This window comes from Brachyhypopomus gauderio, unplaced genomic scaffold, assembly GCF_052324685.1.
Source record: "Brachyhypopomus gauderio isolate BG-103 unplaced genomic scaffold, BGAUD_0.2 sc40, whole genome shotgun sequence".
NCBI lineage: Eukaryota > Metazoa > Chordata > Actinopteri > Gymnotiformes > Hypopomidae > Brachyhypopomus > Brachyhypopomus gauderio.
In genome coordinates, this window is record NW_027506868.1 from 1,224,716 (window position 1) to 1,244,186 (window position 19,471).

The following is a 19,471-nucleotide window of genomic DNA, read 5'->3' on the forward strand; positions in this document are numbered from 1 at the left end:
AGCCTGCTGACCTTAAATAGCCCCTGGTTGCTCATCGTTCTGTTCAGATTAGTGCTGTCAATTCCAGGTGCCGCGATTAAAAGTCCTCACCAGGATTTTGTTCAGGCTTCCTGGATTGTGTTGATTCCACTAATTTTACCTGGATTGCTAATTAGCAAAAAAATTAGATTGCTAAAAAAAATCCTGGTGAGGACTTTTAATCACGGCACCTGGAATTGACAGCACTAGTTCAGATATATCCAGTTTCTCTGCTACGGCTCCTGAACTGTTGTGTTGTGAGGAGCTGAGTCATGGTCACAGCTATGTGCTCCACAGGCCTCTAACATGCTTCTGTTCTCTGGTCTACTGCAGTCTGCCTCCCCATCACTCAGGAAACTGCCATCGACGGGTTGTCATGGCAACTGTTAGTCTGCAGGCGCAGAGCTGTGTGATTCAGAGCCCTCTATTTCATCATTTCTTTTCTCTCTAGTGTGCTGAGTTGCATGTGTGTAACGCAAGTAATTTGCGTCTATGTTAGCAACAATAAAAACATTCATTCTTAGGTTCTCTTATCCTCTCTACTGCTACACAATGGTGTAACTATGAGAGCAATGTAACCACAACCATGTTCTGGTGTTTATCATGGACACATTTGAACCAGACCTGCAGTGTTTGCTTTCGGGTCCTTTCTATACATATCTGATTGCTTTTCCTTTAAAATGATCTCAGCAGATCCAGAGACTGCTGCGCGTCTTTGGAACACTTAGCATTGCAACTTTTCTGCTACTGATGGGATGTCTGTGGTTCTCGTGTTAAGGTGGACGGCCTGAGTTCCCTGCACTCCGTGAAGTCCACCCCTAACCGCTTCACGAAAACCAGCCAGGGCCGCAGCTGGAACACGGGCAACGGCTCTCCCGACGCCATCTGCTTCACAGTGGACAAGGCCGGTGTGGTTCTGGTGGGCTTCTGTGTTTATGGCGGTGGAGGCATCCATGAGTACGAGCTGGAGGTCCTAGCTGACGATGTAAGCACTTTCTGTGCTTCACTGTACAGTGTGGAAGTCATTTTGCATTTATTGGATATAAGATTTCTCAGACAGCACTATGGTTTTACCTTGTATATGCACAAGCAAGTGACTTCCCTGAAGTGTGAAACCCAAATGTTGGAATAATAATTGCTTTCAGATCATTGCCAAGGTCTGAGTCTGTTATGTAAGGACTTGCTTTGTGTCAGGCACAGACGGAGCACCCGGGTGACTCCGCCCACTCCCACAGATGGACGTCTTTGGAGCTGGTCAAAGGCACCTACAGCACTGACGACAGCCCCAGTGACATGGCAGAGATCCGACTGGATAAGGCCGTGCCTCTAAAGGTAGTGTAGTGGATAAACGTGACCAAGCTCACCTTGTTTTACATCCTTGTCAGTTGTGCCACTGATTTCTCCACGTCCTACAGGAACATGTAAAATATGCGGTACGTCTGCGCAACTATGGCAGCCGCACGGCCAACGGAGACGGAGGCATGACCACGGTGCAGTGTTGTGACGGAGTGACCTTCACCTTCAGCACCTGTAGCCTCAGCAGTAATGGTACCAACCAGACCAGAGGCCAGATCCCTCAGGTCCTCTACTACAGGTTAGCTGTGACTTCTGTACATGACTATCTTTGATAAATTGAATAACTTTGATATAAATAAATCCTCTGAAATTATGAAAAAATATTACTTATCAGAGTCAGACAACTCATTTGTTACTTTGCACAATAAAATGTGCTGTTAGAGCTGTTGCCTGAAGTGAGATTTCAAATTACTTAAGTCCCACACTTTAGTGGTTTATACCCCCATCCAAATATTACTTTGGTTTTAATATTCCCAATCTTTGCTATCACAGGAGTGAATATGATGGAGATCTGCAGTCGCAGCTGCTGAGCAAAGCGAATGAGGAAGATAAGAACTGCAGTCGGGCGCTGTCTGTGGTCAGTGCCGTGGTCCGTGCGGCCAAGGACCTGCTGCACAGGGCGTTCGCAGTGGACGGTCAGCATTTGAACACTGTCCTCATGCCACAGCTCCAGCTCTGTTTGAGTGCTTTGCCATGACTGATTTTCTGTTTGTTTGTGTATTTTGCTGCAGCTGAAGACATCCCGGAGCTGCTGAGCTCCTCCAGCCTCTTCTCCACGCTGCTGCCCCTCATCCTGGCCTACATTGGCCCCGTCGCTGCCTCCGTGCCAAAGGTACAGGGCTTCTCACTGGTTTCTGTCTGCTGCCTTCTTAATGGAGGTGCTTGTGTCAGATACGTATTACTCTTGTTGGTCTAATCATGGTATAATAATTATTGTGGGCTAATAGTGAACTAATTATTGTGATGCTCAGGGATCTTTGTGCCTTCTCCCATCAGGCTGCTGTGGAGGTGTTTGGTTTGGTCCAGGAGCTCCTCCCTGCTGTGTCTGCCCTGAACCAGAAGTATGCTCCACCTGCCTTCAACCCCAACCAGTCGACGGACAGCACCACTGGGAACCAGCCTGAGCAGGGTCTGTCAGCCTGCACTACGTCTAGTTACTATACCGTCATAGAGAGCGATCATCCCTACAAACAGGCTTCCGTCACCCAGTACAAGGTACCTCATGAAACTCCTTTCTGGTGAACAAGGGAAAGAATAAAACAAAGTAATTTTTTTAATTCAAAGTAATTGTAGCTTTGAATTTTATTTTACATTGCACAAAGCTCAGTCACTTTACTGCAAAGCTCAGATGTAATGTATGTAATAAAAAATGAATTAATTATTATCATAAATGACAAATGCATATGCGTATCTTGCCGTTATTAAGAATTCAGAACTTGTGGCAGGTTTAAATGAAGCCCTGACCTTTCCGTAGGTGTCCTTCCCGGACTGTGTTCGCTGGACAACCATCGAGTTTGATCCACAGTGTGGCACCGCACAGCCGGAGGACGTTCTACGCCTCCTCATTCCCAGCCGCACTCTGCAGTTCTCCGGCCTGAGCTCCAGACCACTGGCCCATGAAACCATCAACACCTGGACTGAGCTGAAGAAGCTCTCTGGTTCTACTGGCTGGCCCACCAACGTGCTCGTACTGCCAGGTAGGATCAGACAGCAGTTCCTTCACAAAAGGAGTCATGTACAGGTGACTGTGTCTGTAGCAGAGGAAGACGACAATAGCTAGGCTTGTCCCGATCAGATATTTGGATCGGATCGGCCACCGATATTGTGTACCAAAAAATGCGTTTCGGTATCGGCATGAGAAAATGCTGATCCAGACTCCCGATTCAGACTTTTCCAGCGCACCCATTTAGATAATCCATTCCAGTTTTTCCTGTGTTTTTGCCAGTGAGAGTAAAATCCGGTCCACATTTTCCATCACACCTTCAGCACACGAGCATAGCATCTCCCCAATTTAGCTCAGTGGCATCTCCTAACTATTAAGATGGCCATGTAAATTTGAAGTTATCGGTAAAAATGTCAGTTGTGTGGGATTATTTTACCTTAAAGGACGACAAAGACGAAGAGCTAGAGTGCAACATATGCCACCGTAAAGTCAAGTGTGGTGGTAAAGGTGTAAGAACTTTTAATACAACCAATCTAATCAAGCATTTAGGGAAATATCACCATAAACATAAACCCACCCTGCCAGCATTAGCAGCCATGTTCCTCAGTGCTCCTTGCACCAGCGTTAAGAGTGAAAGGCTTTTTAGCGCTGTCTCACTCCTCATTGATGAACACAGGAGCAGGCTGACACCTGAGCATATTGAAATGCTCGTCTTTGTAAAAAAGAATCTCCCCATCATGCTCGGAGTGCAGGCAGGGCAAACTGTTACAAATGAAGGGAGTGTGTAGATGGGGTTGGAGCAGCAAAGTGTGGAGAAGATTGGGGAGTAGAAGGCATTTTGCTTTTAAATAGTTTACGATATCTGCACTGATTTTTTTAAAGCTTTGGTTTACACTTGTTCTAGAGCACTGATGAGAACAGCACTCAAGAGTACTGATATGTTTTGCTTTTTTTAATACAATTTACAATATTATTTGCACTTATGGCTTTTTGAGCCTTGGTTTACTGATGCCGTTTCTGTTTGTTATTTATTATTTTGTCTATTTTGAGTTTATTAATTGCTAAATAAACAGGTCAGTTTCTCCTTACCAACAATTGTGTATTATTCAAACACACATAATTCAACTGGCTACTTGTTATCAAGAGCAAAACGCTTTTCAACATGAGTTTGACAACAAAGTAAGTTGGCTAAATAACTTAAACTTTAATACATGCTCGGATAGGCCGGTATCGGCCGATATTGGTATTGGATCGGGAGTGCAAATAAATATCTGTATGGGATCGGAAGTTCAAAAAGCTGGATCGGGACATCCCTAGCAATAACTGCACCCAATCTCAGACATGGCTCTGTTACCTGGGCTGTTATTCTCCATGACTAACAGAGCACAGCAATAGGAAGAGGAGATTTAAGCTAGATTTAAGAATGTTTACAAATGTTCATCAGGTTATACGATACTGGTTTGCCTGAAAGTAATGTTTTTTGCCTGAAGTTTTTGTAACCCAATAAAACCAACTATAAAAATATAAACATTTTTAAATTTTCAACATTGCTCTGATACTTATGCATAGATTTTATGCATATTGTAACATTTATCTTCCACTTTTCCAAAGTAATGCAAACTTTTGACCGGTAGCACAACTTCCTTTTCATTTAATCTTCTGTCTTTCCTCACTGTGCCCCATCAAAAACCCCTTCTCCTTCTTAATTGAAGGTAATGAGGCCCTCTTCTCCTTGGAAACAGCGTCAGATTATGTGAAAGATGACAAAGCCTGCTTCTATGGGTTTAAATGTGTGGCTGTGGGATATGAGTTTAACCCAGGCCCTGATGAGGTAAGGCATCATTGTTTATGGTACATTTCCACAGTGCCGAATGTGTGAATTGAAAGTTTGAATTTTGTAAACTCAGAATTAACATTTTTTTTAGTTGTCGTTTACAATCTCTAGCCTCCTGTCTGTGTCTTAGGGCATCATTCAGCTGGAGAAGGAGCTAGCCTATTTGGGAAGTGTGTGTGCGGCTGCCCTCATGAAGAAGGATCTGGCTTTGCCTTTAGGTAAAAAAAATCAATAAAAGATGTTACAAAATATTTAATACCTGTTTTTTTTTTTTTTTTTTTTTTTTTTACTTTTATTTGCTTGTTTGCTTTTACTGGCTTTTAAAATGTCTATGTGTATCTTTCTATCATTTATGTTCTTAAGGAAACGAACTGGAAGAAGATCTGGAGATTCTTGAAGAGGCCTCACTCCAGGTGTTAAATTCAAAACCTTCACAAAAACTGATTCATCATAGCTCAGTAGGATGAAGTTGTAAACAGGCTTCTGTCATTGTGTGTGTCAGGTGTGTAAGGCCCATTCTGGGATCCTGGGGAAGGGTTTGGCACTCTCCCACTCCCCCACTATCCTGGAGGCTCTGGAGGGCAACCTGCCCTTGCACCTGCAGAGCAATGAGCACTCCTTCCTGGAGGACTTCATCACGTGTGTGCCCAATTCCAGCGGAGGCCGCCTAGCCAGGTCAGTGGGGAAGATGAAATTGTCTTTTGTTCTCAATGTAATTTTGTATCAGTGTAAAATTGTGAGTGAAGTGAACTGGATACTGTGAATGAACATTTAACACGGAGAATTGACAGAATGCTAAGGGTTATTTCTAGCTTCTCTCAAATGAAAATGCAACCATTTCTACATGTTCCTTGGAAGGGTACGTGATCAGCTTTTTACCCTGTGTATCTCTGCAGGTGGCTTCAGCCAGACTCTTATGCAGACCCTCAGAAGACTTCCCTTATCCTCAACAAAGATGACATTCGCTGTGGTTGGCCAACTACTGTGATGGTGCAGACCAAAGACCAGTATGGAGATGTAGTCCACGTGCCAAACATGAAGGTAAGTCACCAGATGGGGCCAGACCGGTACCATGTATTGTAATCAGGTCAATACCTGCAACAAATGCTTGATCTGATATTGGAGAAAAACAAAGTTGGGAACACGATCTGACACCATTACAAATGAAGTCTAAAAATAGCACAGTGGTGCTTTGCAGCACCGCACCGCAGATCATGTGAGAACAGTCAGGTTAGTTTGAGCAGGTCACGTGAGAACAGTCAGGTTAGTTTGAGCAGGTCCCGTGAGAACAGTCAGGTTAGTTTGAGCAGGTCCCGTGAGAACAGTCAGGTTAGTTTGAGCAGGTCACGTGAGAACGGTTTGAGTACAGGTCTCTGTGATGTGTCTCATGTGGGTGTAGGTGGAGGTGAAGGCAGTGCCGGTGTCCCAGAAGAAGTCCGTCCTACAGGACAGCACGCGGAAACTCCAGCGTGTTCCTGGCAGCTCCACGCCCTCACCGCCAGGCACAGACCTCACGTTCGGTGGCCTGGCGCCACCCAAGCTGGAGGCCACCTACGAGCCCATGATCATCAAAGAGGCCCGCTACATTGCCATCACCATGATGAAGGTCCGCCGACACTACTTGCTTCATCCGCAGAGTAATGGGAGTAATGGGTACACTGCATGTATCCAGGGGCACATAACCATGTTTTATATACGAGTTATGGTCTGTTTCCAGGCATATGAGAATTACTCTTTTGAGGAGTTACGCTTCGCCTCCCCGACTCCAAAAAGGTGTGGATAGGTTAAATAAGTTTTATCTGTGTTTATTTTTGCTTGCATTATGTCTACTGTTTTTTGTATTGATTTTTGGTTGGTGACTCTTCTCAGCACCTCTGCCCTTTCTGTCCACCAGGCCTAGTGAAAACATGCTAATCCGCGCTAACACCGACGGCACATATAGCGCCAACTGGACGCCTGGTGCTGTTGGTCTTTACACCATTCATGTCACTATAGATGGCATTGAAATTGGTAAGTGGTTTTAAATGAAATGTCTTCTAGCAAATTGTTGCAGCAGGATATGGCAAGGGTCTCTTTATAAGGCTCTGGCAGTTTAGCTCTGAATGGTTCACTGCAAAAGCACCTGTTGAGTAGCATAATTAGTTAATACCATTAACAGATTGTGTGAGTGCTCACAGTCAGGATCTTTCTGCAGATGCTGGGCTCGAGGTTGAAGTGAAAGACCCACCCAAAGGGATGATTCCCCCAGGCACACAGATGGTTAAACCCAAAGCTGAACCACAGCCAAGCAAGGTGTGACTCCAGTGTACAACAGCTGAACCAGCGGCATGCGTTTGCTCGCTTGTTAGAATTCAGGCCTGCGTTTGAATTACCCCTTATACCACTGGTGTATCCAGTCAGTTGTAAGCAGTTCCCCAAGACCCTCTGTAAGGAAGTGACGTTTTCTCTTAAGCATTTTTTAAAGTGTTTTATTTTCTGTATATACTGGGAAACAAGCAACACAGATCCACATGCACAGACCCATGCCATCGTTTTGTTGCCTTGCTACTGAGCTTCTCATTTCTGAAGCATCTCAAAGCTGTTTGTTTAGAAGTTTTCCAGCTCAGAAAGCAGACAGGTGTTCAGATGGAAGCTCTTCTCTCTCTCTGCTACATATCTCTGCTCTGTATTTGTCTCACTCTCTCATGAACTGCGCTGCTTTGCTTATTTTCCCCCTACCACCTGTTGGCCTGTCTCACTATTTCTCTCTCTCTCTCTCTCTCTCTCTCTCTCTCTCTCTCTCTCTCTCTCTCTCTCTCTCTCTCTCTCTCTCTCTCTCTCTCTCTCTCTCTCTCTCTCTCTCTCTCTCTCTCTCTCTCTCTCTCTCTCTCTCTCTCTCTCTCTCTCTCTCTCTCTCTCTCTCTCTCTCTCTCTCCTTCTCTGCTTCTCTCAGGTGCGCAAATTTGTGGCCCAGGACAGCGCAGGGCTACGTGTGCGTAGTCACCCCTCTCTGCAGAGCGAACAGATAGGCATAGTCCAAGTCAATGGCACCATCACTTTCATTGATGAGGTAAACCACTCTAGACTAGGCGCACACGTAATCTGTCTGTACCTATTTAGAGTCATTTCCCTAGTCATCCAATCAGAGAGAACCTGGTGTCAGCAAATGTACTTAATTCTATTATGGTTCCTCTGTTTTTAAGAACGTGTCATAAAAAGAATTAAGCTTTTAAAAATTTCTTTCACAACTCTCTCTAAGCTTGCTTATTTTTTATTTGGTTACAAAACTTTCTTTGCTTTTCCCTTTCTTCACCTGCAAGAGACTTTGAGGCTGCAGATCTGACTTTTGTCTTAACACATATTCATTTGTTAGTCTGAAACACTTGATTGGCTCCATCTCACATCCAAACCTAAATGCCGCCTGCCAGTGTTACTGTTTCACTGGCAAAAGCATTTGAACTTGCCACATATGTGCAGATGTTACAGTTGGTATTACTGATGGCCAACTGCACAGAGGCATGCACTGAGAGTCTTAAGAGTGTGCACAGAACCTTTGTGCTGTAAATTCCAGCCCCAGTTCAGCAGCCCCTGAGGGTCCTGCGAGGTGCTGTTGGCAGTCACAGGAGGCCATGGCTCTGCTCTGTTGCTTGTTTCCCTTAGATCCACAATGATGATGGTGTGTGGCTCAGACTGAATGATGAGACTGTAAAGAAGTATGTTCCCAAAATGAATGGGTACACTGAAGCCTGGTGCCTCTCTTTTAACCAGCATCTGGGCAGAAATCTTCTGGTCCCTGTTGACGTAAGTAAAGGCTCCCCCTTTATAGATTAGCAGGAGCCCCATGCTGCTCTTTTGAGATGGGGCGTTATGCTGCATAACCTTTAAGTATTAACTGGAGCACTGCACTAGTTTGACCTTTTTTTCCCCCCCAAGTGAGCAAGTGCACCCCGGAACCCATTGATAACTTTTAGACCAGAAAAATACCATATTGCATGTTTAGACAATGCTGCAACAATTAGGTTTCATTTGAAAACTTTAACAGAAAGATTCTGACATAAATACTTATAGGTGTGGGTGCATAACTTGCTTGTAAAATACTAACAGTTGCAACTGATTGTTACCCATCATGTGTGGTATTTAAAAACGACTCCCTTATCAGTGTATTGTACTGTATTGTGTTTGTAATGAGAGCAACTGGTAGCAAGGTGTAAACGACTGACAGTAGTGATTTAAGGGTTTGTAAGTTCATACTAGGTGAACCATGTAGTAATTACAGAATTTGTATAAAGTCATTTTAGAACACTGAAAGTAACTGGACAGCTGCTCAGCTGTTCACTGCCCGGTTGTGTAGTGTCGCAGTCATAGGTTTTGCACAGGAGAGCTACCAAATGCATTACCTCATGCAACCTGGAAACCTCAAGTTTGCTAAGTAGTACCTAAAGAGCAATCGATGAGATTAAATCTGATGGCTGAGATTAACAATTGATGGGATTAAATCTGATGGCTGAGAATAACCTGTGCTAGAGCGTAAAGTACTGCTGGTGTAAAGTACTCCTCTGCCAGGGTTTAGCAGTGCATGTCGACCAATCAAATTTGCTTTTTTTGTAAAACTTAATGGAATTTTTATTTAGGAGCACATGTTCAATCAGGGATTTCGACCTGAGTAGAATACAGATTTTAATAAGAATTAATAAAGCTTGGATACAAACGTGTTCAGGAACGCATGGATGTAAATGGATACTGCTATTTTGACAGGATTTTGATTTGGGTTTTTATTTATTTATTTATTTATTTATTTTTTATATATATATATATATACATGCAAGTTGGTTAGCTAGCTAAGTGACTGTAGCATGTTTTATGTTCAATCATTAACTGATTAATAATAGCTTATTTTACATATTGGTCACTAGACCAGTTTGACGTATCACTGAGATTGAAACTGATATGCCATTGTTAGCAATAAAAAGGCATATGAAGTTGATGGTTGTAAATTGCTATATGTGCTCCTTTATTTTTGATAACAGGAGCACCTCAGCTCCTTACTGTAAAAACCTGCTGTGACAAAGAACGTGTGACTACTAAAAAGCACACAAGTAGTTTAACTGCTCAGAGCAAAATGTGTTTCACTTTGCAGTAGTATAATGACCAAAAATATAGTGCAAAACCTGCTACTGTTATTGTGTTTTTCCACACAAAAGGTGAAATGTTCCTGACAGGTGAAAGTCATGTAGCCTGCACCCCACTGAGCATGCTTTTTTTCTAATTGAAATGAGAAGGTCTTGAAATGATCAGGAACCGAAAACAAACCAAGCCTTTAGGACAGACCATTTTATGCAAGATTATGTTGATTTGTCCATTTACTTTTATTCCCCGATAATAGCACCACTGAGTATTTAAAAAAGCTGCGGCTTATATACTGTTCACCTTATATCAATGTCCATGCCATCAAATAAGGTCTCAAAGCCAGATTGCGTTGTTTTATTTCAGATCCATTGTTCTGGGGTACACAGCTCAAATAACTTCATGGCACAAAAATTGTGAAGTATTTGCTCCATGGCACAAAAATTGTGAATTCAAATCTAAATCAAAAACTGATTAGGAATATTGGTTAATCCCTTCACAGTTTGTCTGGCAAAGAAATCACTTAGAAACAAAGGGGCAAGTCATACTTGGTTTGTTGCCATGAAACAACCATTTGTCAAAAAATCTGCATTGCTGAAAAATGTGACCATATTTCTTACGGAGCCTTAATGTGAACAGCATGACACACCACAACTTTTTTGGAAGATTTTTTTTTTTTTTCGTTGGGCTAATTGGGTGTTTATACCTTTTTAATATGCTAAGCATTGTTTTATAACTTGAAATAAAGTTGGAATGGACTGGTTGTAAATTGCTTTCAGAGATTTATATTCAGTTTCTGTGAATCCCAGGGGCAATAATGAAAGTCTTATATATCAGAAATGCTATATCATGCTTGGTTTTGCAAGCTCTAACACAAGGACGTCCTTTCCAGGGGATAAAGCATAAATAAACAAAACAATCATAGGATTACATTTCTCTCTTCCAAAAAAAGAGAGAATCCATACCGTCCGTACCTTTTTTGTTTTTTAGTAATTCCCTTCCATGATTTGACTTTCTTACAATCTGTTGCTCAGAATGCCTTAAGCGCTAGCCAAGGAGTCAGGGAAATCACCTGTATGTGTTGGACGGCCTTGTCTTGTTTCCCTCAGGTGAGTTTGTCTACAGAGAGACGTGTATGGCTGCCACCTGTGTTTGTCATTATTTGTTTTCTTGAAATCTTGTGGATCACCACAGTTCATGTGTAGTCACAGATGTGTGCAAACATAGATGCATGGTTATATTTTGTGGGTTGTGAATTGAAGGACTCCAGAAAATGTGTGTGGACAACTGCATCATGTCAAATAAATGCATTTTTTATTTCATGGTATTTAATAATAATTTTTCATATTTATTTATTGACTGTTTCATGTGAAACTGTTTTAGAATATTCAAATTTTGTAGTTCAGAAATTTACTCGCATGATGTTTGAAAGAAACAAAGCATACGGCAGCATGTTTTTTTTGTTTTTTTTTTCTTTCATTTAAAAAATTCTTTTATTTATTTACCCTTTCAAATGAATCAATAATGATTTGGCACCCTGAATGCATGCCTAACAGTCAGCACTACTCTGAAGCAGACAATGTGTCATTTCATGTACAAGTGAATGCTCAGTAATGATATTTTAACATCAAATCCATATGCAGCAGTCTCAATACTTATTGTTTATGTTGTGTGTTTATATATTTTGTCATTGGTAGACCATTCTTTAGACAATACTTTAAGTGTGTGTATATAACTCTTGCTACTTGCTTTCTGTTCACAGTGCAGTGAGAAATTAGTATTTCAGTATTTTAGATGTACACAAACATAATGGCCTGTTTTTCTTGTCCTGCACAGACTGACCTATGACCTTTTGGTTTTGCAGGAGGCCAGGCCCCCGTCAGATGAATGTGCAAGGGAGATCAATGGCCGCCCCTCCCATGAAGTCCCCATGCGCAATGTGGACAGGGTGGGCCTGGGTGGCGGACCAGGCCTTTATAAGGTAGTGAAGACGGGACCCTCGGGTCACAACATCAGAAGCTGCCCAAACCTTAGAGGTATCCCCATTGGGATGTTAGTTCTGGGAAACAGACTCAAGGCGGTAGGCGAGGTATGGACTCCCAAATGTGCTCTTTTGGCTGCTAGTAAATCACTAAGTTGCCCAATGTTTTGTTCTCTTATGGGTGATGCGCTCATTGAGACACCACTCTCCTTTTCTCCTTTGCTTCCCTTTAGAAGATTAGAAATGTTGCTGTGATTTCCTTTAAAAGACAAAATACATAATATGCCTCTGGTGTGGATGTGATCTTTCTGTGCACATTGATTTTTTTTTTTCTTGAGTAAAACATATGACTTCAGCTTTTAGAATGTTCTTACTCAGCCCAGTACAGCAGTTTGGACTGTTCAGTAAAAGCTGTTTGTGGATTCAAACAACTGCTCTGCTGAACAGCCTACATGGGCAAAACAATTCACATGTGCAAGATGATTCCTGCAGTATCAAGCTCATGAAACTAAAAAAGCTGAAGTCATCTGTTAAATGAGCTTCTCTGCCCAGTCTGAGTGTTCCTCCCTGCAGCACATTTCAGAACTCTCCATGCTTGGTCATGGGGGCGGCCAGATGTGCCTGTCTCAGTCTCTCCTTAGAGGGTGTGGTGTGTCATGCTGTCCTCCTCAAAATGCTCCTCCTCACAACCACACTGGCTGCTTCCCAGTGGGCACTTAAAACTGCTTCACCAGTATTTCCTTCAACAGTCACGTTCCGAATACACCAGTGTACTCTGTCTCGATTGAAGTGCTACGCACCTGTATGTGTTGCAAATGATCTTAATTCAGTGACAATGACTTATGTTTTATTGTCAGACTTATGATTTATTGTCAGTGTGTTGTAGTGTATATTATGCAATGAGAACAATGCCGAATGGCCCTGTGTTTTGATATGTGGGACGAAGCTATGTGTGAGGAAAGGATGTCGTCTGTGTATCAGGTCATTAACTCAGAAGGGACCTGGGTTCAGCTGGATAAGAACAGCGTGGTAGAATTCTGTGAGAGTGACGATGGAGAAGCTTGGTCCCTGGCCAGAGACAGAGGAGGCAATCAGTATTTGCGCCACGAAGAAGGTACATTCACACTAGCAGAGAAAATGAACTCGTTCCTGTTTTGGTTGGTGTTTGGGTGGTCTTTCTGCCCTTTAAAGTGTTGTGAAAAGATCATGATAAACCTGTAGGAGTTTTTGTCACACACTAACCTTTTGAACAATCAAATTGGGACATACTCTCTACTGTAAATATTAGTGTGATTGAACACTTTCAATGTTCAGATTAGCTGAAATGTTCCTACAGTTGCTTACAGCAGCTCACTTAACCCAATAAAGGTTTTTATGTTGTTGATGACATGAAATGTTTTACATCATGTTTAGGTGTGAATCTTCCAGACATGTCTGCTCAAGGTGTAGTGTTCACCACCACAATCCCCAAACCACCTCAAGCATGCAGTACTGAATGTTTATGAAACGTATTTGTCGTGTAGTAATTTTTCTGTTCTGTTGTGTGACAGAGCAAGCCATCGTGGAGCATGGAGCTCAGACCCCTCCCCCGAGCCCCTTCTCAGTGCAGGCGTTCAACAGGGCCATGGGCAGCTGTGCCGCTCAAGGCTTTGATTACGGCATCTCCAACAACAAAGGTAAGCTTACAGCAGACATGTAAGGCTTGGTCTAGTTAAGATCAGATCAGACTCATTTTTCTCTTTTGTATGTTATTTCATGACCATCTGTTCACATTGTAATTGTGATTCAAAATATTGTATACCATGATACCAAATTAGAAAATGTAAAAATACAAGAATTTTCTGAAATACTTTGAAAGACCCTTTAATGAAGTCATCATATTATATGGTTTAGACAGATAGAATTTTTTTCAGGACCTTATTTATTAGGACCGTATCTATTTCTCAACAAACACATTTTCTGCATTATTCTTCATTACTGTCAACTGTAGCCAGTGATGTCAGTAACGCGTTACTCTAATCTTACCACTTTTTTCGGTAACGTGTAATATAACGCGCTACTATTTCCAGTCCAGTAATCAGATTAAAGTTACTTATCCAAATAACTGTGTGTTACTATTTTTATTTTCCCTAGTAAAAATATATATTTTTGCTTTCTTCTTGGCTCAGTTCTACTTTTGTGTCTGACCGTAGCGCTCGACTCCGCACGCTGCGCGCGACCCTGTGAAAGCGCGAGCACGTTTTACACATCATCTTTTTGCAGTGTTCTCCCGTAACGATGTGTGATAGTATAAAGAAACACCCCTCAAAAACAGGGGAAGGAACATTTACCTGAAGAATTTTAATGTTGCTTTGTGTTTCACGTTTGAAAAGTGCTGAAATTTTGACTAACGTCGCCTACTTTAAAATGCTTAAATTGTAATGGTATTTCGTTTCACAAGCTGTCTGACTGAACAGTTCACTTGTATTACGTTTACAAATAAATTTACAAATAATACCGCGCAGCTACACAAATGTCAGGAGATACTGTAGTGACTACTACTCCTCACGGCGAGTCTTGCCCTTTAAGTGACACTGGGGGTGAAACCCCCCCCCCCCCTCGGTCTGTGTGCGCCAGGTAGAGGTCTGCACTCTCGCGGTAATTTAAAGCACAGAGAATGAATGATGAAGATGAGTACTGGTTTTTTGACTTGGTTGATATTATTCAAGCTGAGGAACTCCCATAGGACTGAGCACACTATGCAAGGACAGGCCATATTTATGGGAGAACCTGTGCATATCAGCTGTGCATATCATGTGAAATAGCAGATGTTTTAGGAACAAACCTGCAGAGATGGGGTGAAACCTGCCATCATTCTTGGCAACCAAGAAACAATTAAGCAATCAATCAATCAAAATTTATTTATACAATAGTTGTTGTCACAAAGCAGCTTTACAAGTGTCTGAGTTCAAGCCCCCAGTGAGCAAGACAAGGGCGATAGTGGCAAGGAACAACTCCCTAAGAGCATGAGGAAGAAACCTTCCTCTGGCCGATGCCGCTCACCATGACAACAATTAGAGATAGAAAAACAAAGAAAATATGGGAAGGATAAATAAATTCCATCTTGGTGTGTATTTATATACATGAGTTCTCTATGTAATTCCTATTCAGTCCTGAACGTCTTGATGGTTGGTAATAGTAGTCATAGCAGGGTAGAATCCGAGGCGATGAGAGGGTCCAGGGCAGTGGGTTTATACATCATCCACACTGGTTAGTCAGGGCAAGGGGTTGATCCTTCATCATATCTGGTTAGGCAGGAGGTGGCTGGCCTCTCCTTGTCTCGGTGTTTCTCAGGTAGATGGGCAGCCATATGGAAAAATAAAACGGGGAAAATGAGCTCTGTATGGGATCATATGCAGGACAGATGAAATTTAAACATTTCTGCAGTGTGGCAGCAACTCCAGCATTAAATTTTTACAGCCTAGTTAAAAAGGCAGAACCAGAAGGTAACATAGACTTAGGAGCATCCTGAGACATTGGCATCCATCCACTACACCATCAACAAACTTGAGTGCAGTGACAGGATGACAGCACATCCAACCCCGGCATCAGCACATCCACCGGCAAGCCAGACCATCTCCTAGGTGCTTGTAGGTGCTTGCATGTAATTGTCTTAGGTAGATGCATGCAAAAAAAGATATACAATACAGGTTGAGTGTGTGGACATCAATTTAAACAACATACAATTGATTTAAAGATACATAGCTCATGCGCCAGTGATTAGCATGTGGCTCTGGCAGGCTAATCTATAGCAGCATAACTAAAGGGAGGCGTTCAGAGGTGACCACATTCACAAGGGCTCACTGAGACATTGCTTTCCAGCCAAGTCATTATCACAACTAGAGTGATGCCATGACACCGCTGGATGACAGCATCAACATCTCAGATTACCTGAAGTCTCAACGTCTGGGGGGCCCCGAGCCCCACACCTTCACAAGGGGAATATTAACTGAAGGCTTTATTAAATAGGTGAGTCTTAAGTCTAGATTTAAAAATTGGAACTGTGTCAGAATCTTTGATCCGAGCTGGAAGGCTATTCCATAGCTGAGGGGCTTTAATGGAGAAATCTCTGCCTCCGGCTGTAGTCTTACAAATTTTTGGAACTAGGAGAATTCCAGCATTTTGGGAGCGCAAACTGTGAGATGGGTTGTAGTAAGCAATGAGTTCACTCAGATATTGTGGAGCAAGACCATTTAACGACTTATAGGTCAACAGAAGAATTTTAAATTCAGTTCGATATTTAATCGGAAGCCAGTGTAATGCCGTGAGAGTGGGACTAATATGATTGAATTTTCTAGCCTTAGTTAGGACTCTAGCTGTAGCATTTTGTACAAGTTGTTGTTTCTTTATGGACTGTTTAGAGCATCCAATTAGAAGTCCATTGCAGTAGTCCAATCTTGACAAAAGTATGGACCAGCTTCTCTGCATCAGCTAACAAAAGTGTCTCAGCTTGGTGATATTACATAAATGGAAAAAGGCAGCCTTAGTGACGTTGCATGTGTGTGTGTCTCAAATGAAGGATCCGAATCAATAGTAACACCTAAGCTTTTTGCAGTGGATTTAGGTGTCACTAAAAAGCCATCTAAAGTGAGGGGAATATCAGTCCAATTGCTTATAGCAGCTTTGGGCCGAAGAATTAGCCCCTCAGTCTTATTGGAATTTAGTTGAAGAAAATTAGATGCCATCCGGTTTTTAATGTCCTGGACTCAGTTCTCAATTTTAAGAGTAGTATTGATATCATCTGGATTTGAAGATACAGTTGTGATCAAATTTATTCAACCCCCACTGAAATAAAGTGTTTTGGCCAGTTTGACATTGATTTTGATCATTTCAGTCATCTTATTTACAATTATATCAAAGAGGCACTTATAAATTAGACAAACATAACATAATATTTATGATGGAATAACCACAAATGTCTTTACTGTGCTCACATCATTATCAGTTTTATTCAACCCCCTAGTGACATTATTTTTTAGTACTTAGTACAACATCCTTTTCCAGTTATGACAGCTTTCAAGCGTGAAGCATAGCTTGACACAAGTGTCTTGCAGCGACCTATGGGTATCTTAGCCCATTCTTCATGGGCAAAAGCCTCCAGTTCAGTCACATTCTTAGGCTTGCGCACTGCAACTGCCTTCTTTAGGTCCCACCAGAGGTTCTCAATTGGATTTAAGTCTGGTGATTGCGATGGCCACTCTAGAATGTTCCAGCCTTTCATGTTCAACCATGCTCTAGTGGACTTGGATGTGTGCTTCGGATCATTGTCCTGTTGGAAGGTCCAACGTCTCCCAAGCCGCAGGTTTGTGACTGACTCCATCACATTTTCCTCCAAGATCTCCTGGTACTGAAGGGAATTAATGGTACCCTGCACACGTTGAAGCTTTCCTGTACCATTAGAAGCAAAACAGCCCCAAAGCATAATTCACCCCCCGCCATGCTTCACAGTAGGCAAGGTGTTCTTTTGTTCATAAGCCTGGTTCTTCCTTCTCCAAACATAGCGCTGGTCCATTGTCCCAAACAGTTCTAATTTAGTTTCATCTAACCACAGTACACTGTTCCAAAACCTTTGTGGCTTGTCCACATGACTTTTGGCATACTGCAGTCGACTTTTCTTGTTCTTTGGAGTCAGCAAGGGGGTGCGTCTGGGCGTTCTGGCATGGAGGTCTTCGTTATGCAGTGCGCGCCTTATTGTCTGAGCTGAAACTTCAGTGCCCACATCTGACAGGTCTTTTTTCAGTTCCTTAGCAGTCACGCGGGGATTTTTCTCCACATTACGCTTCAGGTAGCGCACAGCAGTCGCGGTCAGGATCTTCTTTCTGCCACGACCAGGTAACGTTTCCACTGTGCCCTTTAACTTGAACTTGCGAATGATACTTCCGATAGTGTCTCTTGGAATATTTAACAACTTCGCAATCTTTTTATATCCATTGCCATTCTTGTGAAGAGCAATAACCTCTTCTCTTGTCTTCTGGGACCATTCTCTTGCCTTCACCATGCTTGGAAACACACCAGTAGATGTCTAGAAGGAGCTGAGTATCACAGTCCTTTTAAATCTGCCTAATTGGTGCTTATCATGCTTGATTGCTGCTCGTTGACATCCACAGATATTTTCAATACCTGATGGAAAACACTGGAATGAACCTCTGTTCTTAGGAGTGGTAGTCGTAAAGGGGTTGAATAATTGTGTCAATGAAGAAATCACAAAAAGGCCATTTAATACTTTATGACAAAAAAAATTGATGCTATCTTAGTTGCATTTAGTTCTTTAACAAGTCCTTGTAAGATTTCATTATGAACACAATTACAAATGTGCACTGAATTCCATAAAACCCTTCGCAGCATTGGGGGTTGAATAAATTTGATCACAACTGTATATACAACTGAGTTTCATCTTCGTAGCAATGGAATACCATGCCTACGAATGATAGTGCCCAGCGGTAACATATACAATGAGAATGATATGGGGCACAGTACAGATACCATATTTTACCTTTGTAGGTTCTGAGCATTCGTTATTTACTAGTACAAATTGGTAACGATCTGTGAGGTAGGACCTGAACCAGGAGCGTGTTTGACCTCTTATGCCAATGAGTATCTCCTGCCTATTTAGTACAATATTGTGATCAATGGTGTCAAAAGCAGCACTGAGGTCTAGCAGTATAAGAAAACAAATGTGTCCTTTATCAGAGGATAAGAGATCGTTTAGTACTTTACTCAGTGCGGTTTCAGTGCTGTGATGGTGATGAGGTCTAAATCCAGACTGAAATAACTCTTAAGACATGTTCTGTCTGTAAGAAGGAAGATAGTTGCGAAGAAACTACTTTCTCTAAAATGTTGGATATGAATGACAGATTAGAGATTGGTTCAGTTCCTCGGGATTAAGACCAGGTTTTTTAATTAGCCACTTGATGACTGCAAGTTTAAATGAACTGGGAATGTAGCCCAGGCTCAGAATAGTTAATAATAGTAAGCAAAGTTTCTATATTGCTTTGCAGTAATTCTTTAAGCAGATGGGTTGGTACAGCATCTAGTAAGCATGTAGAGGGCTTAGCAGATTCCACCAGTGAAATAAGCTCCTCACGACCATTTGGGGAGAAGGTCAGGGCATCAGAGCTGACCAGACAGCTGTCAAGGTGCATTGGCAGGTTGACGGCCTCTGAGATAGCATGACAAATTTTTTCCCAAATTTTATCAATCTTATTAAAGAATTTCATAAAATTGTCACTGCTGCACTCTAGTGCAGGGGTTCTTAACCTGGGGGTACTTCCAAGGGGGTCGCGAATTTGACACAAAATAAGGTGTTTTCTGAGTTCAATGTGCGACGAATCAGGTTCGGAGCTAAACTTTGTTGTTCTTTACTCAGCCTGGACAAGCGGAGCCACAACGTGCATGCGCGAACCTGAATCAAGACTCAGAATGAGGCAGGTTGATTCAGTAAAGTTTATTGAATCAAACTGCCTCATTCTCAGTCTTG

The 19,471-nt window shown here is 42.2% G+C and overlaps 1 protein-coding gene across 14 annotated transcripts in view; it reads left to right on the forward strand.

Annotated features, from left to right (window-relative positions):
* mycbp2 (MYC binding protein 2) overlaps positions 1–19,471 on the forward strand; it is a 107,817-nt gene that overhangs the window by 65,115 nt on the left and 23,231 nt on the right. For 7 of the 14 annotated variants that reach the window (XM_076985500.1, XM_076985503.1, XM_076985511.1 and 4 more), the window contains 22 exons: positions 797–1,003; positions 1,213–1,350; positions 1,434–1,612; positions 1,867–2,009; positions 2,106–2,206; positions 2,371–2,589; positions 2,849–3,071; positions 4,750–4,868; positions 5,002–5,089; positions 5,235–5,284; positions 5,374–5,546; positions 5,768–5,912; positions 6,271–6,477; positions 6,589–6,644; positions 6,766–6,881; positions 7,066–7,163; positions 7,804–7,920; positions 8,511–8,651; positions 11,839–12,063; positions 12,937–13,069; positions 13,369–13,398; positions 13,506–13,631. In XM_076985500.1, the coding sequence (XP_076841615.1) occupies positions 797–1,003; positions 1,213–1,350; positions 1,434–1,612; positions 1,867–2,009; positions 2,106–2,206; positions 2,371–2,589; positions 2,849–3,071; positions 4,750–4,868; positions 5,002–5,089; positions 5,235–5,284; positions 5,374–5,546; positions 5,768–5,912; positions 6,271–6,477; positions 6,589–6,644; positions 6,766–6,881; positions 7,066–7,163; positions 7,804–7,920; positions 8,511–8,651; positions 11,839–12,063; positions 12,937–13,069; positions 13,369–13,398; positions 13,506–13,631 (3,034 nt within the window). The remainder of the gene's footprint in view (positions 1–796; positions 1,004–1,212; positions 1,351–1,433; positions 1,613–1,866; positions 2,010–2,105; positions 2,207–2,370; positions 2,590–2,848; positions 3,072–4,749; positions 4,869–5,001; positions 5,090–5,234; positions 5,285–5,373; positions 5,547–5,767; positions 5,913–6,270; positions 6,478–6,588; positions 6,645–6,765; positions 6,882–7,065; positions 7,164–7,803; positions 7,921–8,510; positions 8,652–11,838; positions 12,064–12,936; positions 13,070–13,368; positions 13,399–13,505; positions 13,632–19,471) is intronic. The other 7 variants (XM_076985501.1, XM_076985507.1, XM_076985514.1 and 4 more) reach the window with 3 other exon arrangements.